The sequence below is a fragment of the Malurus melanocephalus genome, unplaced genomic scaffold (assembly GCF_030028575.1).
Source record: "Malurus melanocephalus ecotype Western Australia unplaced genomic scaffold, MMel_1.1 scaffold_408, whole genome shotgun sequence".
Classification (NCBI taxonomy): Eukaryota; Metazoa; Chordata; class Aves; order Passeriformes; family Maluridae; genus Malurus; species Malurus melanocephalus.
In genome coordinates this window covers 298,254-323,825 of record NW_026623640.1, presented here as the reverse complement: position 1 = coordinate 323,825, position 25,572 = coordinate 298,254, and the positions used below count along the sequence as shown (strand labels likewise).

The following is a 25,572-nucleotide window of genomic DNA, read 5'->3' as shown; positions in this document are numbered from 1 at the left end:
TAATTGGCCCAGGCCTGATGGTCAGCCTGTCCATCAACATCAGAACCAATGATGGGTTGGCTCTGAAACACAGGAGTGGGGCAGGGCTCTCTTTGCTGGAAAAGAAGAAGAAGGAGACACCCCTAGGACTTCTCACAGCAGCCATCTTTGTGGTTTCTTGATCCCCATCCCCCACCACCAGAAATTGGACCAAGCAAAACCATGACAACCCTTCATTTCATTTTACATAAAAGTAAACAAATTTCAAGCATGCTAAGGCAACTGAGAGATAATTTTCTTTTCCCTGTATAATGACGTCTAGGGAGACAAATAGCAAAAAATTACTTCAAGTTTTCTCAGAAACAAAAAAAAAAAAAACAAATACAATGTGATTTTCTGAATACACACTTAAGATCATTTAAATATAAATTCTAGGGAGTCCGACAGTCTCCTGACGTATTCTAGTTCCTGGTTTATTTTGCCATTCAAAATACAGAAATTGTAAGTAGGTAAACATTCACTTTCTTGCTACAGGTGACATAAAAGAAATCCTCACTTATTTCACATCCACACTTTTTCTAGTAAGCAATCAAAAAGCTGACACTTGAAGTGAAAGGACACAAAAGTAACTGAGAAATCCATTGGGTTCCATCAAGGATAAGTGAGTTGGGTGCATGTGCCCTGCCAGAGTCATTAAAACACAATTCCAACACATTGCACTCCAAGTGCAGATGATTTTACTAGCGAGCAGTTCATGTAGCATTAAGCCTTGCCATTAGCAAAGGAATTGAATGTTCCACCCACTTGGCTGATAAAACTGGAAAAAACAAAAGCCAACAAACAAAGAATTATACAGTAGTCTCATACCCCCATATATTCCTGAACAGAAAAACGCCAGGCATATACCTTGCATTAGCAGAACAAAGCACAGAGCAACAAACAGGAGCTCCAGAAGCTCTCACAAAAATAGATGTCTCTTACTCTACACCCTCCCAATTACATGAGATTTTCCAGTGGATGTATGGCACAACAATAAAATCAGGATAGTTTGACACTCACCAGTCATCTGGTAGACACAATTAAGAAAACATTCTACTACTGCTGATGAAAATTAATTAAAGCTGCTTTAAAATAAAGTTCATTAACAGAGTTCTCCATCACTCCAATGGAATGGTGCAATTAGCAACAATTCCCTGGATGGGATATACAATCTCTCATCCACATACAGCTGTACACCACACTGGCATGTGCAAGTAAGTCACATACACCTATATTTATATCTGTCATATATATATATATAGAGAGAGAGAGAGTCTATTCATCACATATAGTATGCAAAATATAATCCGCAATCTTCAAATTTCAGTGGTCTCATTTATTACAATTATCATCGAGGACTATAAAAGGCATAACAAGGGAAAAAACAGTACCTTATTTATATAATGAGACTGCTGCATATATTCCAGAAAACGCAGGTAAAGAAAGTGTAACTCAAGGAATAAGAAGCATTTATTTTTTGTTCTAGCAAACACAGACGATAGAGGATTTTATGCTTGTCCACTTAGAGGAAAATATCCTTTAAATGCCAAACTAATTTAATTTCCTGTACCTAGTCACTGTGCCCAAAATTGTTGTTGATCTCTTTGAAGTAATAAAAGCATGAGAATAGAATGAAAGTTCAAACTAACTCCTTGTTATATAAATTCAGATAGTAGTGATGTTTTGAATACTCAGATTCTCCCACTAGAAAAAAAAATTCATATGGAATCATATGGAAAAAAAAAACCCTCTGAAATATTGTTCAAATAAGAGTTAGTAGCAATGGGCTTTATGAAGGTTACCTTACACTTAATTTTAATTCGCACAGCCTCTTGGCAAATTTTCATCTTAATAACTATTTTCATGCAGCATGTTTGCTTGAAGATTATTTAAAAAGAAAAACCTTCCAGACAAAATCTAAATCATTTTTGAGTCAGCTGAGGCTAAGAAAATACCTGATGTTCATCCATACCTTTTCTTTTGGATACCTTTTCTTCTGGAAGTTCTGCAACTGTCACACAATATAAAAACTGTTAGAGGATTTTTTAAAATCTAGGAAATTCACCTTATCCATATGGACTTAAAGCCTTTAGGCTTGCTCAGGAGTATGCATGCTGGCCATGGCTGTGACAGTCTGGGAGTATCCATCACCATCATAATCATCACCTACTTTGCCAGCCATACATCATGGCTGATTCTAAAGACATCAGTCATTGCAAGACCTTTCTGAACACTAGTATCAGCAAAACATGACATATTGCAAGTAAGAATTAAAGTGATTCCTGGATATACATTAGGACAAAAGGAAATAATTTTCTTTATCGTAAAACAGGAGATGGGTAATAGATACAATGTACACATCTGTTGTTTAACTTTTATGGAAAAGATGTTTAAGTCTCAAAACTGAAAGAAGCCACTAATTTTTAAATCCTTTCCTTGCACCTGAAATGTGGCAATTTCCTTCCCACGTCCCTGTGACATCTCAGTGAAAGAAAGGTGCAATAGCACAAGAGCAGTTGATGGTGACATAAAACAGACAACTTTGCCTTCCTTTCCTCTTAGAGGGGCATGAAGTTAGATCCCTTTCCCCTACCCAATATCCATCATATCTRGAAGAACTTAACTTTCTAACCCTGTTTCCAATATTGTTCATATTATCCAGAAATTGCAGAAGTTACTGAACTCAAGAGCACTAACGGATAGGTGGCCAGGCTTCATTTCCTAAGAAAATTAGGGAAAATTTCCAGGAACTGATTTGATTATGGCATTTAATCACTTTCACAGAAGTAAGTGCTAGATGATAGAGATATTGAATCTAGGAAAGGAAGATGCGAATTTAAAAAACGGGGGGAAAAAAGAGACCAAACAAACTACGCCCCCCGAAAAAAAAAAAAAAATCTGAGAAAAAAATATTAAGAAGCAAAATACAGTTCCAACAGGTTGTAGTGGCCATTCCTAAATTATTCCAGAAGCTACGCATTTGCCTTCTCAGGATCATTCCAACCAATGAGCTTTAGTGAAATACAAGGCACTTGGATCCAAAGAAGTTTCACTGGAAATAACAACTAGGCTAAGAATAGATGATCTGATGCTTTTTATGATCTTAAATGCTTTATAAAAACATAAGGACATCCATTTTTATCTTCCATCTGCATTTCTAGTAATAAAAAGTTACACTCAAAACTCAAACCAAAATGATGACAAAACAGCATCTGGGCGGTAGGTCCCCCTGTATAGGACAGTGCACCTGCTTGCCTAACAGACCACAACCCTGACTATGTGAGGATAAGCTTCATTTATACAATTATTTACTATTCTCTCTCCACAGGACTCCTCCCTTTTTCCTTATCTATTTCTGGTTTGCTGTTTTTTGGTTTTGTTTCTCTCCTGTGGATGGACTGATAAAAGTGGTATATGTATATAGCACTCCAATACCCAGCAAAATTAAAAAAAAAATGTTTAAAATTAAAATAATGCAACCTGAGCAAACAATGTTGTGGTTTTATTTTTGAAAATAAAAGCATTCAATCAAGCTACAAATTTGAATGTTTTAACTGCCAGAGATAAGCATAGTATTTCACAGGGAAATGATAAAACCTCACAGCACAAAGTAACTACTCAGTCCCTAGAAGATATAGAGTATTACACACATTCTTTCTTAGAAAACTTCAGTTATTTTCCACTGTAGCCTTTCATTCCAGCATTTAGCTGGTTCAGGAGAGACAGGTATACTTAGATTGGTTATTGATCTCATGAAGTATGCAAACCCTCATTTTGGGATTTCTGCACTAAAAAGTTGGGTATTCATTGCAGAGGTAATCTTGCATGCTTAGTGCATATTAACTGAGAAGTAGCAGTAAATCCATTAAGTGCACACAGTTGTTCCTTCTTAGGCACAAGGAAGCTGCTTATTCTTCTGACTCAAGTTAGCATGAGATTTTGTTCATATTTCTCAACCATTACATTAGTGCTAACTTACCTGTTATATAACAAGAATACCTATTATGTAAACATAGCATTCAAGAAACTACACAACACAAAAAGCAAACCAGCACAAGGAAACCACTTATAAGCACAGCAGTCCTAATGACTTCTAATGTGATGAAAGGTATCTGAGGACAGAAAAGACCTTCCTTTGCAGGATTCTTTCCATTAGAAAAATGAGGTCATGCTGAAACCAGTTTATAGCACCAATGTCTCAAGAAAGTGCTATACTTTCTTGTCCTAAATGAAATTAAATACTGCTATTTTAATAAAAATAATTGATGCTTTTCCAGGAAGAGAACAGTGCTTCAGATTCATGCACAAAATTACTCCTTGTCTTAAACCGCCTTTTAACAGTTACTTCAAACAAATATGAAGCTGTAGTACCTGCCCTATAATATAAAAATATAAATGCAAAGGAAAACTTTGTGTACTTTTCATAGAAACTACATACAGATACCAAATGTCAGTTCTATTAATTTATCAGCAAGTACATATTCAGTCATTTTTGTATCATCATCACTCTTGACTTTCAGAGACTTACTAGAAAGAAAAATATTGACATTGACAACAACGTGACCTTGTGTTTATCTACAAACCATTAGTCTCAAGACTATTCTCTCCTAGTACCAATATATTAATATGCAAAAGACATGAGCAGATTCCTAATGCATTTGTACAGCAGCCATCAAATTTTGCAGCAGAAATATATTTATGATTCAGTGAACACCATCTCCCTGTGTTGGTACAGCTGTACCTCTCTATCTTCTGCTGGTATTGGCATTTAACAGGTGCTGGAGAGAACAGCACACTGCTGTGCAAACAGCCAACAGATGCACAATGACCACACTCAGAACTTCGCTTTATCCTTCCTGTGCGCATCTCAGACCTGTGAGTACAGAGCAGTGCACATCAGTGCAGCTGCCCTCAGTGTTATTTACACATATTTTGGGTAAAAGTGTTCAGAACTCTGATCTTCATGGTTACGCACAGAAATCAGTAATTGTTTCCAGAAAATACCAGATTACTGCCAAACATGGTACACCTCATTGGTCAGTGTGTCCTACAAAAGTCTATTTCAGCTCACACCTACTGCAGAAAACAGACCAGAACTAGGGCAAATATTCTACCTGAAACCTTCACAAAGCCCTCTTAAGTCTGCCCTTTTCCCAACAGAATACTTGAGCTCACATTTTCTAATCATTCTGCTAAGAAGTTTGCTCACTCTCCCCTGTCCTCTGGATGTGATCTCTATATTAAAAGTAAATACTCACTTAATACACGGTCCCAACACTCTGCTAAAGACAGTGCAACAGAAAATATGTTATGATTTAAAGAGAAGTTTCAACACATCACATTCCAAAACCGAATGTTTTTTCATTCACTGTATTCTACCCTATAGCATTACTTTATCACATGCTCCTCTGATCTTCCTTTAGTTCATGCTCCTGTTCACATCTGTTGGGAATCGACAGAGAGACATGTGGCCATACACAGTTATCACTGTGCATCGTGGAGTTTGGACTGTGATTTTTGACATTATACCTGTATGTGTCTGTTCTTTTTTTTTTTTTGCAAAGTAAGGGAAGACAGGTGTAGAGGGATATCTGCTTACTCTGGTACCATCTCTTCTCTCAGATGTGCTTTTCATTCTCTTGGAACAAATTCTCACTGGCAGAACACCAGTGGGGATCTGGATCATCCATGGGACTGCTCCCAGACTTCACAGCCCAAATACTATTTTCAGTCTCAATGCCTGGCATTCCATGGGACTGACTACATTAAAGTTTGGTTTCTCAAGGCATTCCCAGAAATATCAGAAGCATGCTTATCTCCTGCCAGCTTTCTTGAGCGATGGACTGTGGTTAATGCCTACTTCTTTTTTTTGGTGTAACTCCTGTGCCTACAGCCACTCTTCCCCAAAAATTTACAGGATTGGAGCTGGAGCATAGCATTCAAACTAACACTCTAAGGCATATGTGGAACATGTAATTACAGCATTACAAATCAAATTAATTGCACTGCAAACATTAATTACACTATGGTTTATTTGTAAATAACGATTTGCTAGTCAAACAATTAATTAATTTCTATTAGGAATAATAATAATTCTAACAGGATTTAAGTAATTCCTATGTCCTTCATCTTCCAGACTGCTATTTCTTGTCACCCAAGGCTCAATAATATTCTATCTTCAGCTTAAACATCTGTAACAGGGTATTTTAGCTCGGGCCACCCACAACAATTTCATTATTTCCAGAGAAAACCAGGATACATCCAAGTCATCTTAAGACTTTTTGACAGTCTCAACTGATACAGCCAGGAATGCTCAGAAAGCTTATTTGTTCTGAAGAAGTGATCAAGCTTTATATGACGCATTATGACATTCTTATATTAAAACACCCTTGTAACTCTGTACTGACTCATAGCACATTGAAACTGTTGTGAATTTACAATTCTGGCAAGCTTCAGTGGAAAGTGCAAGTGTTTAGAATTTCTCAAAAAGCAGATCATTCCTGTAACAAAGGAGGAAAATTCAACATAAAGAATGAATTGTGCTAAAAGCATGTAACAGTCACGAAACCTGTGGTACTGTAGGAAAAGAGCAGCACCTTGCAAGATGAAAAAAGGTGAGTATTTAATAACTTACCCCTTCTGCCTTTTCTTCTGTGTTAGCCAACATTTCCTGGAGGGCCCGTACTGACAGAGACTGCTCYAGCACAAATGTGCAAATGGACAAATCAGGTGGAACATTCTAGGCAAAAGAGAACCATGAGATCACATTAGTAACACATTTGCTGAACAGCAGTTTCCAGTGCCTCTGTTTTGCCTCACCATCCATGAATCTGAAAGATCTACTGCATCTCTGAGGCTGTGAAATCCAGCCACATACAGGGTTGCAATAGTGAAGTCTTAGCCCGAGAGGGAGAGCAACCCTTGCCCTCTGCTCAGCATCTGGAAGCTCACACCCGCAGTACCAGGTCACCTCTCAAAAAGAAACAGTCAATAAAAGAGGAAACCTACAAATTTCATGAACTTCAGCAGAGGATCACCATGAATGCCAGGGTAAGGGCACTCCCATTGTATGCCTGCAGAGAGGAGGAGAGAGGGATCTTACGGTTCTCTTCAAAAATCTGGTGGTGATTACGGGAAAATGGAGGCAAACTCTTCTTGGGTGTGCTTCTTGAAAGGAATAGGAGCAGCAATACAAAAGGTGCAAAGAAAATTAGAGAAGAAAATTGGGAGTAGAAAGGCTCCTAAGCAAAGCAGTGAAAGGCCTGCTTGGACATGACTACTTCTCAGATATTATGCTCAGATTGTGAGGAAAACCAAATTCAGTCTTTAGGCTACTGCTAGTTAGCCAGACCTCATCCTTATCATGAAGGTCAAGATTAATTTTCACAGCAGAAATACTGGACAGTGAATATCAAGGCCAAGCCAGCAGCTTCACAGCCTTGCAGGGCACTATACTTCACCACAGTCTGCTCTAAATGGGACAAAACTAAAGAGTCTTATACAAGTTAATATTTAACTTTTCATGATTGAAAAAAATCATTGAACTATTGAAAAATTAATTTTGCAGACTACCATAAAATTAATACAAAATGGAAAGAGATTTGTAATAGCAATGTCTAACTTACAAAGTAGCAAAGTAAAATTAGATTTTATGTGGGGATCTTTTCTTCTGTTAATAGAATATGCAACTCCTACGCACCTTTACTTGCCTGCAAATACTCTTTCATATTCCTTCTCTATTTTCTCTCCATATTAGTTGTATATTTTAGTTTAGGAATACTTTTACTGATTGTTGGAATTCAGCTTTTCATACCATGAATTCTTTTGCTGCTAAAGCTGTAAAACTGCGCACTTACTCAAACTGTGCACAATGCGAAGAGGTCACTAAAAAGCCAGATTGTAAAAGGAAGTTGCAAAATCCTTTCTTTTTTTTCCAAAAGTTAGCTTACTCAGAATACCTCACACTCTTAGTAGCTTATTATATTGCTGCTCATTCCTCCTAAATATAGCAATTCAGGTCTGTTTAATACATAACAGATGTTTCAGTATTTTCCAATGTAAGGACAATTTTCCACTCTAGAAAGTCTCACAGAAATGAAGTGCCTAACAATGCAACTCACCCTCCATTCTGCCCAGTGAAGACTGGCAAATGAGAGTATGAACAAAACAGAAAAAATGCTCCAAACAGTGTGGTCACAAATGAGCCAAGGCTACCTCTTCTGTGTCCATAAGCAAACAAAGGCTGCTTAACAATATTCTCACTGCTATTACTGTTATTTAAAGTAGCATTTTTGCTGGTGGAAAATGTCTTGCACATACAACTTTGGACCCATCCAATTTTTTACTATTGAATGTACCCTACAGGTTATACGTTTACAAATATTGAAAATCCTGAATAATTTCAAACATTGATCAAATCAACATAACTGGGACATTTCTCCTTCACCCATTTCATTCTCCTTTATGCACACAACAGCTATGAGCACTTCCTTTCCTCCCCATTAAAACTGAGTTTGAAGTCCCAATAAACATTTTACAGCTATGCTCATTGCAGGTGAGTAAGGCACACTTTTTGCTGCCAGAGAGTAAAAAAAAAAATTGTATGAGATCGCTTTGCTTCAATTAAGTGAAAGAAGTACCATGCTCTTACAGTCTAGCAAAATATTACAGCCAGATTCTTTTTCATGAGACAAAAGGGAAAGCACATTATCCCACTTCATCTTTGTTGCATGAATGCCTGGGTGCTCGGTGGCACTCAGGGAGAAACACTGTTCCCTTCAGAGCTGAGGGAAAGTGCACCTACTGGTGCTTGCAGTGAGCATGTGAGTTAGACCCTCCTCTCTGGCAGCTCCTCACCCAGCTCTGCTCTGCTGAAGATCCAACAGGCATGACTGCATCAGTCCCAGCATGTACAACAATCAAAGCATGGAAAAACATGGGACAGATGCAGCCTTGCCAGTGTATTCAGCTCGGTTACTGCACTGCTCATCCCTGGACACTCCATTTCAATGCTGATGCTTTTAACGCTACACATTTAAAGGATGAGGCTTTGGGCTGGCACACAGACACAGACGTGAAGGTTCCTCTTCTGCATAGCCCCCTCCAAAAATAACTCCAGTAATTTTAAAACCCTCACCTAATCACAGCAAAAATTATTCACAGTGCCTTTTCCATATCTTCAAAGCATAAAATAAAACCAGGAAAGAAAAACAGAGTCTTTGCTTATCTACTTTATTATCTCTCATATTATCTCAAACTCAGACAGAACATGGCGTATGAAAATTAAAGGAATTCTATGGCAACCCAACATTCTCTATTAAAAGATATCTTCATAAAAAGTACATAGAGGATTTTAGTACCCAGCCTGCAGAGCAACTGTGTATTCTAATGGTGAAACATGTAGGCAGGTATTCAAATGATTGCTTTGCTATATTATGAACACATTATTAAATAACAAGTAATTTTAAAGAAAATATTTTGCTCCATGTCTAACCACCCACCAATGCACTTTTAACACGCACCAAAACTGCCAGGAAATTTCCAGCAGTTTAATGGTAGTAATACATCTCTATTTTGATAACAGAACACAAACTATAACCCCAAAAACAGATCAGCACTCAAAAGCAGAGGTCTCATCAGATATAAMTAACTACACTGGCAGTCTTCAACCATCTTTTCCACCACTTTTCATCATATTTATCTATGCTGCAGTATATTACCAAATGAAGACATAGAAAATTAATTCAAAGGGAGGTTTTGGTTTGTTTTATGACAGAGTATATAATGCCCTTGGGCAGTCCAGGGAATCTGTATCACTTCTGTTCAAATGATCAGTGGAAAATTCTGATGAGCAATGGCAGAAAAAAACATTTTTTTTCAACAGTTTATTTTTGACCCATTTGCAAAATCAGTCATACTTGTATGAATTTGAATATAAAATATACCAGTGACTTAAAAAGTAAATAGATAGTAGTAACTCCAGTTTATCTCAGTGTTAATTAAATCATTACAGATTTGTCTGTCAGTTCATGTTTAGATTTGTCTTCTTGTCAATTTTCCTTTCTAGAAAATCTACTCAGTCTTAACTACAGCCTAATATGCAAGTAGTTCAATTTATGAAAATTTATTACACAAAAAACTGGAAATTGGATATTGCATTTCAAAAGAAGATTCAGTTCTATTAGGAGAAAAACAATAAATTTCTATTTTTTTTATTTTCCTTCATCAGTGCTTGTAATAGCCCAATCAGCAAAATTAGACAAGTTAAAATAAATGTAACAATCATCTGGAATTTTAAAGGCATATCATTACTGAAGTAACTACTGGATTATTTAGAAAATTGGTGAATTCTTTATTCTTCCTGTCATTTTAACCTACATTTATTGTGTACACTAGTTTTTTGTAGTAATATTTGCATAGTAAACTATGCTTTACTCTGTGAGAGGCAGATTTGAAAATTAGATAATCATTAGATCATATACCCTTCATTAGATAATATACCCTTTATAAAACAGGTGTTTTGATCAAAGCTTTTGAAATATATTTAAAAATATCCCTAACTGTATTCCAACCCACAGGTGAATCATGGATTCTAGTTGTATTCATTACACTGTTTCAGTTTCTAGAGAATTTCTGTTTACAAGCTTGCCACACTCCAATGCAAGCAAGAGACTGGGACGCAAAACTCAGCGCTGCTGTCATTACTCTGATGATCACACAGCACTACCCAGCTGTCATGATGTAAGACCTACTCATATATTATGCTGCATACTCTCTCTTAGGATGTAAACTGAACCTCTGCCTCTCATAAATATTAGTACAAGACTAAAGAATAATAAATTGCATCAGCAAACAGAATTTTGTCTCTTAAGAACAAGCAGCTTCACTCAACTTTAGTTCTCTTCCTAGATATTTGCAAGATTCTTAGTTATTTTCCTAAGCTCATGGTTATTTTTGTTATTCTTCTAGTCATATTCCCAATAAAATGGACTTGCAGGTATTTAGCTTTTAATGGCATACTAAATATTCACACAGCAGTCCCTAAACAATAAGGCAGCCTGATGCCAAAAAATGAGATGTGGGTGGTTCACAACTTCTCTTAAGATCAGCACATTTACTAGATGCCTAACTTTGAGAATCCAAGTAGGAGAACTCAGAAAATTCATTTCAGTACATAATTTAAGCAAAACATCTGTTTTCCTCTTTGTGGGAGTAGCCTGAAAGAAACTATTTTCAAGTTACATTTAAATTTATACATCTCCCTTTTACTGGCAGCCCTTTCTACTTAAATGAGATTCTGTCTGGTGACAGTGATGAAATACACTCAGTAGTACCAAGGAAAAACATCTATTTCTAGGACTCTACATAGAAGGCATAGCTTTCCTTGTTTTCAATCTTTTCATCGAAACAATGGACCTGGTACAGAAATACATGGGTCTTAAGACAAGTCCCATCTGCCAAGACAAGTCGTCCCATCTGCCAAATAGAATGAACTATATTCATCAAATCCCAAAGCAGAAAAGACAGAGAATGAATGATGAGCCTTTACAGTTTCAGTTCTGTAGAGAGGAGCGTCAAGCAGTACCATCCTCTCTGTGGATCGCCTCCATGAACCGTGTCAAGCTCCCATGCATCTACCATGAGCAGACTGTGAAGGTTGCCTGGACACCTCCTACAGAAAGTTTGCTATCAGCTGCTCACGACTCTTTCAGTCTGAAACCACCACTTCTGTACCAGGCTTTTATAGGGCATTCCATCCCAAGCAGTGGTTTCTGTCAAAAGCAGGGAAGTTCTCAACATTCAAAACTTTTTATATACCTAAAATCTGTAATGCACTCATGTTTTTCAAAGAGCAGTTTGACAGGGGAGTGGCTTTTTGTCACAAATACACTTTTCACTTTTTCTAGGAAAAGCTTAAAAAATCCAGTCAAATTCTGAAAAATGCCATTTTTCACATAGTGAACAGCTTCTTGTTAACAATTCAAAGCTCTAAAGAGTCCTTTTTCCACAGGACAACTGTTTCAGGAGCTAAAACTTATGAACTGACAAGACGATCAATTCAAACAGGATCCAGAATGAAAAAAAAAAAAAAAAAAAAAAAAAAAAAAAAGGAAAAAAATAAAGGAAAAATGAGACAAACACAAGGAGAAAAAATGGTGGACCTGAGGTCAGATCCAAATACATTGCAATCACTCCATTCTCAAATCTTAAAACACAGAACATCTTCATGTTTTCAGCAGTTCTCTTGAATTGTGTTGGTTACCTATGACACTACATGCCGATCTCCTTCCTCGCTAATCTGACTTAAACAACTGACTGTTTTAATTGTTTTAAAAATATTCTCTCTGGCCACAAATACAAAGTTTCTCCATTTTGTCCAGATCTCTGAGTGCAGAACTCTCTCAAAGCATTAGATTTGATAAACCCAGCAATAAAAAAAAATTTGATACACTGAGCATACTTTCTATTGATATATCAAATACTCATCTACAATAGTCTTTGCCTGATTACAGGGAGTTACTAGTTTTTATTCCCTTGAGTTTGCACAGCAGTGAAGACCAAAATCTTTCCCCACTTTCATTTTCAAATAGTGAATGTCATCTGTTGGTCGCTGTGTAACAGAGCTCATTGGCAAAGGAAATTGTGTGTGCCTGAAACATAGTCTGCACACACTTGAAGGTGTAGAAGGAAACTGCTTTCTAAGGTTTTTTTTTTTTCCCCACAATATCCTTTAAAAATCCCTAGGAAATCTACTTACGATGTTCTTGCTTAAGTGCAATTACAGTATTTTCCTTTATGCTGAAAACAGTTTCAAAGTTTCATCTTACAGTTTTTCAGTTTTTGCTCTTTGGAAATTGCTTTGATCCTGAAATCTATCAAAGGTCTTGAGGACATTATTAACAAACAGACTGTCTTAATTGCTTGGAAGTTGTAATTCCTGGCATGGTGTTTATTTTCTGTATAGATTAAGGGCTGCATGCATTCCATCTTTAAGTGGATAAGAGGCTTTTTCCTCTTATCCTCCATCTCTTCCCTCTAGTCTCCTTTCTAACCTATGGGAATGTAACCTAACCTAAGGATGTAAGGCCCATATATCTACATTACTGAGAGCTGTTTCCTTTTTATCTCTTTCTTGAATATTTAAAACTCTTAGCAACAGATAAAAGTGATACTGGGTAAGGAGTCATACAACGACATCACAACATTGATGGATAAACTCGGCCAATCAGCTCAACTCCCATCACAACAAATGCTGCTCTGGCCAGAAGCTTAGATAAACATTCATTAGTAGTGTATCAACCTAATGCAGTGGAAACATGTTAATTTTTAAGGTAATTAGGAAATTTCAGGTAATTAATAAAATAAAAAAAGCTTAAAGAATCAACAGTGCTACAGATGATCTACGCACATATCCAAACTAAAAAACATGGTTTATCTTTGTATTGATCCTGAAAATTCTATCTTATTATGCTAATCTTATGTGTATTATTCAGAGCTTTAACATTCCCTTTAATTCTTTGAGATTATGTTGTATTTGTAGCTACTGCAATGCATAATGCAAGAATTTTAGATATTATCAGTTGAGAGGGTACTGTTGTGTTAGAATCTGGAAGGAAGCAGCTACCCTTTGATTCATACACCATCAGAAAGATGACTTTTGTATAATGTTGTTTTGTCCCTCTCTGAAAAGCATAGCAGATACACAAACTGAAAATCTTCCTAATCCATGACCAGATTTATTATAAACTGTACAAATGACAAAATAGTATTTTAAAGCAGCAACCCTGTAACCTTTCATGATCAAACAGGGCAAACATGCACATGTTTTGTACCTGTAATATATGACATGGCCTGACCTGTGTCAGTGGAAATCTTGCCTCTACATAATAGTCAATAGACCATTATTTGCTGAGATTCTCTTACTGTTAGATTTATCCCATATCTGAAATTTTCACAGTAGAATTATAGCATGTAAAAATGACATCCAAATAAACATAAATAATAAAGCTTCCAGAATATCAAATCTTATGAGCAATTAATCTGTGTTGCAGTGAACATGAAGCACTATGACAAGCAAAGTCCGCTTATTTATCTCATAAACTAGCAGCTATAAAACATACCAGACACCAACTTTTAGCTTTTTTAAGTTTTGTAAGTAAGATTTTGTTGCAAGTTTTCAACTATTATATTTTCCATTTTATGTTGCTGAAATCAGTGGTCAACCTGTGTGATTTGGAAAATTAAATATTGGTGAATGGGGCATTGGCAGTTTATGCTCTGACTTGCCTTTAATGAAGGAAAGGAGATGCATCATCAGCTCTCTCCTGGGCAAGACATTTTAAAAGTAGCAGAGCATACACAAATATCAAAATCCTTTGTGGCAAGATACAACAASGCATCTAGACACTTGCAGTATTACTTTGCATATTAGCAGTCAATATTTTCTTTACACATATGTAGAACAAATCAGTTGTTATAAATAAAATAAATAATGTATACCTCTACTTGGAGGCAATTCTCATTCATCTGCTTAATTCAATTTAAAAAACCATTCAAAACAAATTAAACACAATCACTCAGAATTTTCAGTTTATCGCACCATCTTAACAGAACCTAAACATGATTTATTCCATTTAGGTGTGCCTGTCCTGACTGGCTGGCAAAAATGTAATAAATTATAAAGCCATTTTATGACGATTAATATTATACTATGACTCAGTTCTTTAATTCATTTTGTCCCTCTTGTTGTATGTCTTTTAAAGGTGGTAAGTTCGTTCTGATTCAGGCTGGATGTGATGATACCCAAATTATTCTGCACCCCAGACTACTTTGATCTGATCTGCTTGATTTAAAGCAATCATTATATTTTTTGAAAAAATGTTACCTTAAAAGATGTTACATTCCCTTCTGTAATGTAAAGCAAATCAATTGGAATGGTATATTTAATTTTTCAGTCAAAAGAAAAAGAAAAGTCTCTTTAATAATGAACTTTTTGTAGTCTTAGAGAAACTCAACAGATAGTTTGGGTCAGGGACAGAAAGATTTGAAGAGTCCTAAAAGCAAGCACTGCCTGCCCAGAAACTTTCCAGGGATTCAAGGACTTATACTGACAAAGTTCACTGCTGATAAAAAGGGCAATAATACTCTCAGGCATAAATATCTGTTTCAAAATAAAGCTCACCGTGTACASTCAGAAACTGTGGCTTATCTATCCATGTCTAAGTATTTAAAGCCCCTGCTTGCCTGTGCATGGCACTATATTTGAACATCGACTGCATTATGTGAAAAATAAACACTTGCTTTAACTTACACTCTTATTAACTACAAAATCAAAAGGAATAATTCAGGCATAATTTTTTTCAGCTTCTAAAATATTTAAATTTTGGGTTTTGTTGGTCTAGTGTGCCAAAATACTGCTACTAAGCTCTTAAGATAAAAGCTACTGCTGCTTTAAATTACTTCTTTGCTTATTGTTCAGTAACACACAGAACAAAAAGCTTCCACAAAGTACTGTCTAGACAAAAATACCCACATGCATTTCCCATCTTTAATGCTTTCCCACATTTAAAGCAACTTAAACTATCTAAGCTAATTCATCCTACATTATCTGAAGCCATTTGAACAACTGCTTGTTTTGATTCACATTTCTGCCAATTTTTGCCTTACTGCCAGCTGTAAACACTGTACTGTGCAATATAAGTGATCAATACAACACCAATAAAAGCTGAAATCCATAACTCCCTGTTATTAAAAGACATTTACATTGGGATAGAAGAAGTTTACAGTATTGTTAAGGGAAGATTGTATCAGGCTTCTGAAATCAGTGCAGTGACATTAGTTTCCTGTTCTTTTTCAATAGCATGTAAAAAGTCAGTGCTCATGAAAAGGCAACATTTTGTGGATGGTATCTTTGTAAATATGTCAAGAGAAGAGTATGAAAACATGGGAGAAGGAACAAGCTTCCCACTCCTAAATACATTGTCTTTATCTGGTGGGAAGAAAWGGAGAACTTGTAAGGAGATAAAGCTCAAAACATCAATTAGCATTATTCACCAAGATTCACTGTGTTTACAGGAATATCACATCATTAAGCAGCACAAGAGCTTCAACACCTGACAGCCCGCACAGCTCACCAGCTACCAGGCTGCAGGCAAGGCAAAAGTAGACTGCACACCTTCACTGCCCTAAAGATCTTCATACTAGGCCACAGAGAACTCTAAAATTCCTTTTGGCTTATTAATGTTATCAATAGCATGTTGTACTTTTAAGAAAAATAAGTGAGCATGATTTTAAAAGAAACTCTTCCTCATTCATGAATGTACAGCTTGAAGATAGGAAGAGGTTATAATTCCAATTTGGCAGCAAATAATGCCCAATTTAAGCTAAAACTCATTGTAATGGGAACCCAGAGGGAACATTAGATTTGATAAAAATTATTTCTGTAAGATCACATATAACCCATTGCTATGTGGATTTAAAATTCCAAATATCTGCCTCAAGGGGAGATACGATCTGAAAAAAGAGAATAGTAAGGTTTCATCGATTGGAGCTACTACCATTACACTGTTTATTCTGTGGTGACCAGCTTGATATCACACATTTTATTTCCTTTCTAAAAAAGGAAAAGGCCAAGCCAGAAAAAGACAGGTAAGGAGGACATCTTAAGCAACTAGTCACAGTGTGGAAAACCACAGTACTATTCCCATCCTCCAGATATTAAGCACATGTTGGTTCCTTAAGAAAAACAGACTAGAGGAACCAGTGTAGTTCATGTATCAACTGCACATCCATCTCTCTTATCTACAGGTTTTCAAACAAACAGCAGACTTTTAGCAATTATTCAAAAATAATCAAACACTCAGGAAAAGCAGCCTGCTCTGATCTTGTGCATTTATGCACACTCTTTAAGAGCATAAATACTTCTTTTAACATTTGACCTCTTTTTTTTAATGCAAAATAAATCAACTGCTTTTTTTCTAAAAACAGAAAAAGTTATTCTTGTATCTGTATATGGCAATCCAACTGTAAGCACAAGAAAAGTTATAAAAACAACTTGTATTTGTGTTTCAAACACAGGGTCACAAAGCATTCATCTTCAAACTCCAAACTACTTGAACTTGCCCAACTTCCCTCTTCCAATCCAGACTACTTATAAACTAAAACCCTCAACTCAATGTTGAAAATATTCTTGTTATAACAGCAAGTTATAGCACTCCCTTAGTTGTTACAAAAGCACAAATAATCTTCCTCCTTTTGCATGGGGAAGCAACCAGGAAATATAGTATTAAATCTTGAAAATGACCACTCGAAGGTCTACGTTTGCATTGCTTCTGTGTGCAGGTTTTGCTTTTCCTATTAAACTGCGTTTATATCAACCCACAAGTTTTCTCCCTGATCCCACTGGTACGCAAGTGAGTGAGCGGCTGCGTGGAGCTTGACTGCTGGCTGGGGTTAAACCATGACTATGGGGCTTTTGTCATTTTTTTCTCACACCCATTCCTTACTTTCTTCTTCTTACTTAAGAAATTAAAACTTATGCTATAGATTTGACAAAACTTGCATGAAACAAGGAAACTAAGCATTTTAAATTTTGTCTTCAGCACAAACCATCTTATTTAGGTTTTGTTATTATTCCTGCTGGTTGTCGATGGTTTATATATCTAGTATTCTTATATATTTGAAACTTGCAACTCATTCATAGAACAAGATCTGTTTTGAGACAGATCTGCTTTGAAATTGGTAGAAATTCAATTATAAATACTTTTCACTTGAGCTACCACACCTCTATAGAAGATGTGGTCAGGAGTTTATCTTGGACAAGGCTGATTGTTTTATATCCAGCACTGTCCCCTATTAATGAAATTACACACAATTTAGACCTGATGTCTTGCTCATCTGTTATTTTGCTCTTCAAGATATGGGGTCAATTTGAGCAGTTTTCAGTTTTGCATTAAGAGTTTTTCTGCTCCCCAACCCACTCCACCTGCATGGAGGCTGGAGATGCACAAGGAGTTGTGAGGGGACACAGCCAGGACAGCTGACTCCCGCCAGCCCCATGGGTATTCCAGACCATATGACCTCGTGCATAGTGTATAAAGCAGGGGGGATGAAAAAGGAAGCAGAAGGAGTTCAGAATGACAGCATTTGTCTTCACAAGACACCCAGGTTGCATGATGAAGCCTTGCTCTCCTAGGGATGAACACCTGCTCACTCATGGGAACAGTTCAATGAACTTCTTGTTTCACTTTGCCTGTACATGCAGTTTTTGCCTTATCTTCAGGTCTTACTGCTGTAAAGAGGTAAGTACTAAGAGTCAGCTATTACCAAATGATTCCTTCAAGATATATCTTCAATTTGACCATTACTTCAGTAGTGTGTATTATTTAGTGGTCCTGAGGCAGCAAAGTGTATGAGAAGTTGCGCTAATAAAACGTCAGCTACACCACAAAGACCCACATCCTGAAAGATACTGGAGAAAAGTAAAATAGTAACAAGCATTCTCAAGAATGCAAGTCCAAGATGATAGCTGAAGTCTGTGACTTGTGTTTGGCCTTTAACTGGTGCTGGGTTTTGCATCTCATCCTTGATCCCTGCCTGAAATTCAGATGCCACACTACTATTTGCATTGAAGTGCATCACAATCTCACTGTAACTGGCATATGGCCATAAGGACATGCACAGAAATTTTTTAACAGGCTCAAGAACTCTAATGGAACTACTTTCAAATTAACACATACCTCTTTGAATATTTCCTATGTTCCGCCTTATATAATGCAGTAGTAACATTCTATGGATACAGACATTAAGAAGAAAAACATTTTTATTTACTCTTATTTATAGTCAACTTTCATTTAAGGATTTGATAATTTTATGGCTCCCTCAGTATTTATATCTAAGAATTACTTCAGATGAGCTCATCCTAGCAACTGTCTGCCCTTAAAAATTAAAACATCAATGAGCTGCATGGGCTTTCTTTTGTTTGCTTCCCCCCCCCCCCCCGCCAAAACTCATCAAGAATGAGCAGAATACAGATTGCTTTGTAGAACAATTAGAAAAAGCAGTATCAGCAAACAAGCATAGTAAACTGATATGAAATCTACACAGTATTCCTTAAAGACAAGAATATTGAGGAGTTTTAGATGAGGAGAGAGAGACTGTGGATTTAATATCCAAACTTACTGAATGATAATAAATTCATTGCATAGATCTTTCGGGCCTCACAGGCAACGAGCACTACAACCACTTCTATCCTAGTACATTTTTATTGTTAAAATGATTCACTTAAACCAGAGCAGCATGAATTACTTCACCAAGATCACTGCTATTATGATAAATCATTAATATGCTAGTGAAAAATTTATTACTATGAAAAATACATTCTAAATGATGAGACAGAAAATGAAGCATTACTCTGTGAAGTATGAAGTATCAGAGAGAATCTAAGTGATGCTATGAAAGCTGGCAAGATAACCATCATTTTTTGTTTTAATTCTTTCGAGATGCCTTTCCAGATGCTTTGCCTTTATTATATTTTCTCATCAAATATTTATATTTTAACTGAAGAAAAAAACAAATATGTTAAGCAATGTTCTTCCCTTTCTATGAACAAAATGTCCACGTATAGCCATTACTTTGTCCACATAACCAGCTCTGCCCTCAGGGTGACCATCTGAGTCTTCTCAACATCTATTTGAGCATATGTGATGGTGAATAAAATCCCTTCATGGCAATAAACAGCAAAGTCATTTTTCCAAACTAATCTACCTACTGCATATATGGATGTGGACTTAGAGCAATCAATTKATCCTTGAGTTGCAGTACACAAAAGTTGCACTGTGGCTTACTTTATCTGAGTTCAGAGACACAAAATAATAAACACATTATTGGGGATGGTATTCTGCAGCTAACCAGTTTTAAAATTAACCCAAAACTGAAAACACAGCATTAGAGTCTGGACAAAGGACAAAAAAAACAATTAAATTTTGAATGGAGATTAAATATTCCTCACATTATTTATAGGTTTGATTTGTTCAGTCTCCTTGACAGATTTGTGTATATTACATCAAAGCAAGCCATGTTACAGCTATCTTTACTTCAAGACAGGAAATGACAAAAGACTCAGTGGTACCTTAGAATTTGATGTGGATTCCAAAAAGCAAAGCCTGTTGCCAAATCCTTCTGCAGCAAGACACAATTTCTGTTGCTCCTTGTGAACAGTTGCAGTGCACTGCAGAACCACTTCATCATCCTAAAATGAAAAAAAAGCACAAAAGAGAATTAGGGTTATGCTTCTGACCCAACAAGACCTGTGGAAGCTTTAAGAAAATCATTATTAAATGCACAAACTCTTATCCCTGAACACAAGCAGAAACAAATCTTAGCAAATTTTTATTCTGAGTTGTAAATGTGAGCAAATCAACTAAAATGATTATAACAACTGCCTACGTGCTTTTCCTGCCTGCCTGTCCTTGTAATAAAAGTCAGGGGATGATTTTTAGGTTAACTACACCCAAAAATTTGATAGGTCAGTCATACAACACAAGAAAGTGGAAAAGCTCAAAAATCAATTATTTGACGGGTACCATATACATTTGAATTAACTTCTTTGTGTATATATCACACATATTCTAGTTAGTGCAACTTGCTTAGAAGGTAAAGAAATAAGTAACAAAAGAAAAAAGTATTTTTTCTGTCTTCAGAGTAATTTTCTGTATAAACTTCATAACTTAGCCTTTTTGCCTAAGTAAGTTGAAAAGTAATCTTTCTATAATCTTGTGCAAATAAAGGATTTTTCTTCCAAAAAAGCTAGTGCCAAGTCACTGCTGCTCCATGGAGAGAACTGCCCACAGTTACCTAACGGAAGGAGGTGTGGTGACATGCTGTGGCTTTTATGAGTGAGCAAGACTTTGAGATACAAAATAGAAGTATGATGACTAAGCAGGGTGCTGAAGCTTAAGTCCTACCACTATCTCATATTGAATTTAATAGACTTTTATGAACTTGCCAGTTAAGTGCTCTGTGCTTATCCTAATGTGCAGGCATACAAAGAGAGGCAGGAAATACCCAGAAATTAAAAGGAAAAATGAGTAATTGGGACAGCTGTCCCATAGCTCTGCTCACTATGGCTGAGAAAGGATAGTCTAGGAGGAGCTAATGTCATCTTGCACACAGCAAAGGAAAAAGTGTGTTCCTTAGCCTTTAATATGTATTAACCATAATTTCATGGGACTAATTCCTTGTAGTAATAGTCAAAGGAGATCTTATCAACAAGCCTCAAAAAGCAGAGCCAGACCCTTATTTAAATCCCAGTTCTGCTAAGTAATACAACCATCAGCTGGAGAATCCCTGCAGAAATATGGTTCAAGTTACAGAAAGAAAATTTTGTTGCAATGAATCTATTTTCTAGCAAAGATTTTCTGTTTGAGAATAGAAATAGTAGCATACCCCTGTGCACTCTGCCAATTCATTTATGAATTTCCAATAGCAAATTTCAAATGAGTTACTATGAAGAGGCCATATTTAACAGTGTAAGTAAAATGCAATAAATAGAACAATAAAACTAGAGGATGAAGTGCACAACTGGAAACAGAACAGGCTGAGACTGCAAAAATACATGCACTAAAGCAGGAATGTTTACCAAAAAAGAGTACTTCTAATAGGCAGACATTGCTACATAGGGACATTCAGAAAAGTTCATCAAATTAAAAAAAACTCTGAATTTAAATTGAACTGAATAATTTGAAGCCACCAGTAAACACCCATCCTGAATTAAGCTAGCCTTTAATTTTGTTTCATTTACTTCATTCAAATAATTAGAGTCATTAGGCCAAATTAAAGTGTATCTCATTCTGAAAAGAGCAGGAGCATACATAGAAGCTCAAAAAATTAATTCCTGATGCCCTTTTTTTAATTGTCCCCATATAACAAAGGTAAACATAAGTAAACCAGTTTTCCTTGTATACCAGCAATCGTGCCCATGCTGCAGACCACAGTCAATTGCAGAGGTATAAAGTAATAACTGCTTCCAGTCAGGCATTATAGGCAGAAAATGTGACATATGCATATGTTACTGGTGAAACTCACAAAGTAAAATCGTAGTTAACAAAGACAAATCCCTGCAGGCCAGAATCAAGGATCTAAAAGACCACACATCCAGACCTAACAGCTTTACTGCATACTCTTTGTAAAAGTAACTTCATCTATTAAAACCAAGAGCATTTGGCGGGGAGAGCAACTGGCTGGTTGTTTTTATTTTTTAAAGCACTAAATTACTATTGACTAATCTTATTTACATGCGATAAAAAAAAAAAAAAAAAAAAAAAAAAAAAAAAAAAAAAAAAAAAAAACCAAAACACCAAAAAAACAAACAAACAGTGGTGTTAGATTGAAGCTATAAAAATCCTTCCTCCTCCTAGCACAGTTTCCTGAAGTAACCACACCAGCAGCATGAAATTCTAGTAACCCTGTTACCACCATACTAGAGTTGTCTGCAAAAACGGTCACAAGAGAAGATTCTAACATAGAACCTTCACAGCCAGAAGCAGACAACATATTAAGGTTGCTTTCTACTGAAATGAACCACCGATTCTGTTTTATACTGCCCCATTTTCTACCATTGTACGGTAGGTTTTTAGAGAACATCTGAAAAGTGTTCTACATAGTCCATCTACAAAAGTTATTCTCGGCTGACAGTAACAAACTTTAAGTTGGTTTGGGGCAAGTCCCTGACGTACTTAATTTTAGTTAATGATCTAACGCATCATATCCCTCCCTGCAAACTAATTAAGTTCAATTACCAAGCACACATGCATAATGCAGATGCTGACTGTTGGAGCATGAAGAACAGGAATACAGCAACTGCTAAATTTCCTGACACATAAATTTTCTCAATTCATTTTGCAAACATTTTCCCCTTCTTTCCCTGTACAGTGTACAGTGATAATCTTATTACATAATTGGCACATAAAAAAATGACGTTTTATTAATGAATGCTTACAACTTCATTAAAATTAATCACCCTCCCATGCCCTTTTCCAAAATTTATTTCTGGGTTGGCAGGACACGTTCATTAAAACAAAATTTCAACTCTGCTTTACTATATTTTCTTTGTTTTCTATGGAGATGGTCTCAATAAATGTTCTCTTAACTCACGCCACAGAGGCACATTGCTGTAGAACTTATTGTTCTACTTCAGGTTGAAAAAATTGGCACAGAAGTTCAAGAAAGATGTGACGCACCTGTCACATCAAGTGAAAGATAATTATGGATAATGATGTGTCACACACACAGAGTTCTAAGTCGCTTTGCAATTCTGTGCCCATCATTAGAGAATTATCTAATAGAGGCTCCACCCTAGATTCAGTCTTCCAACATTTACTGACTGTATGTTCCGAAGATTCCTATAGACATTCAATTTGATTGTTTTGAATTGCAGAATTACATTTAGATACACTATTCCATTACATTTCTTTAAAGCAGACTCTTAAGTGGGAAAGCCTCATGGCAGTGCCTTGCTAAAACTGTTACCAAATCAGCAAATGATATGCAGCTCCAGCATCAGGAGAGATAAAAAATGTGTAATTTCCTTACTTGAAGTCCCACCACCAAAGAGACCTTCGCTGAATCTCGCTTTGCTTTTATATGAAGAACACTACTATGTGCATGGCACTTAATTAAAGAAAAATGTCTCTCAAATATTGTTACACCTTGAATTATGAGATGTCCCAAACTGGTCCATTCCTATTATCTTTTGATATTAGATCATCATTATTTTTCCTGTCAGATTATAACTAATCAAAGTAATTTATATTTCAGAGGGTTGTAATTGTAGCCTTCAAAAGTTAAGCAGACACATCAACTCTTCTCATACATGACCGATAATTCAGGGGGGTAGAGGCAATGCTAAGCTCCTGACAAGAATATTAGTGCCTTTTAAACATATCTGCAAATGTTGAGTAATTTAGTATCACAGTAAACTAAACACAAACATTTGAGAGTTCAAGAAACCAACTTCCAGCACAGTTATTTAATGCTAAAATGTAATCACTTGTACATTTTTTTTAATCCACCTGTAATATAAACTTGGACAAACAATGTTTTAAGACATGTGGGAGTCTGTGTATGTCTCTGCATAGCAGCATTGACAATATGAAGTGCACCGCTAAAAGAAGAAAGACTAGCCTTTTACAACACAGCAGGTTCATTACAAAATCTATTCATTAAGGGCTACATAATTCTTGTCATGAAATCTTTATACTCACATAAACTAAAGAAATAACTGAATGATTTAGCAGAGGATCCAGTGACTAAAAAAAACCAATACTCATCTTTAACAATACCATAACACATTCTACAGCTAAAATTACTCCTAAAATCCAAAGTAACTCCCAAAACAATGCCACTAATAGCCATTAGTGGGGTTTGCTCTCAAGGTATAATATTAAAACAGTGGGTTCTCAAGCTCTTTAACAGCACTTACTTTCACTTGCAGCAGTTATTTGACTTCTCTATGAAATAAACTCAAATCTCCTAAGATTACATAAAATATATACTACCCAGTCAAAAAGAAGGGTTAATTTCTCATATCAAGATGTGGGAATGTTATGTTTCCACATGAATGTTTTGACTATGTGCATTTTTCCAAAAACAACAGTTTCAAGTTATGACTGAACAAAAGCATGTATGTATGATGTATGCATATGTATGTACATGTAGATGTTTTTGTCAGATGGTTCACACAAATATGCACCTATATACTTCCTTGCAATAGACAGCATTACTGTGTCCTATTAAACCCTGAAAGTTGTTACCTCCCATGTAAAGTCAGTTCTGACTAATCCTTAACCTTCTCAAGTTAATTCTATTAAAGAACTACAATTTCTGRCAATTCCCACAGATAGGCATCATCTACGGTGCAATAGCTGTTAGTAACTCTTCAACATGGACACATCTGACATTTAGAGGGTGGAATTTGCTGTGGCATTTTCCTGGAAACCTAATACTTGGTGGTTTGTTTGGTTGGGTTTTTTAAAATATTCACCATGTTTTATTTTACTTTATTTTTATTCCACTCACTGTAATACTATAAAGTTTTCATCATTGCACATACTTCCATAACTTCTGAATTCATTCATATCTGGTAACAGTTTAATGGGGAGTCAAAATACAGGGAAGACTGAATCATTTCTCTTTTTTTCTCTATTCTCTGAGAATGCAAAATATATTTTCCTACTGTATGCTATTTTCCTATTTTACTAACTATCCCATTATTAACTCAAAGTGTTTTATTTTAATTATGTATGAAAAGCACAATATTGGAGCTTCTACTCCTGCTACAACCCTCTGCAGGAAAAGGTGGAGATAAATAAAGTAGAAATACACCACAATTAATACATTTATTTAGAAACACTGTATGTTCTGCAGCCCAAGGTGCCTAAACTCATCACATGAGTATTTCCCTTCTATAACATGATAAAACCAGCCAACTTGGTTCAAGTGTTTTCCTTGATTTTAAATTTTATACTTTCTATTTTACTCCTTTGCAGAGAATGCAAA

The 25,572-nt window shown here is 36.0% G+C and overlaps 1 protein-coding gene across 1 annotated transcript in view; it reads right to left on the bottom strand.

Moving 5' to 3' along the window:
• RYR2 (ryanodine receptor 2) overlaps window positions 1–25,572 on the bottom strand; it is a 288,052-nt gene that overhangs the window by 253,077 nt on the left and 9,403 nt on the right. Inside the window, exons 2-3 of the mRNA XM_057379481.1 lie at window positions 20,147–20,266; window positions 6,653–6,757 (exon numbers count right to left, since the gene is read on the bottom strand). Of these exons, the coding sequence (XP_057235464.1) occupies window positions 6,653–6,757; window positions 20,147–20,266 (225 nt within the window). The remainder of the gene's footprint in view (window positions 1–6,652; window positions 6,758–20,146; window positions 20,267–25,572) is intronic.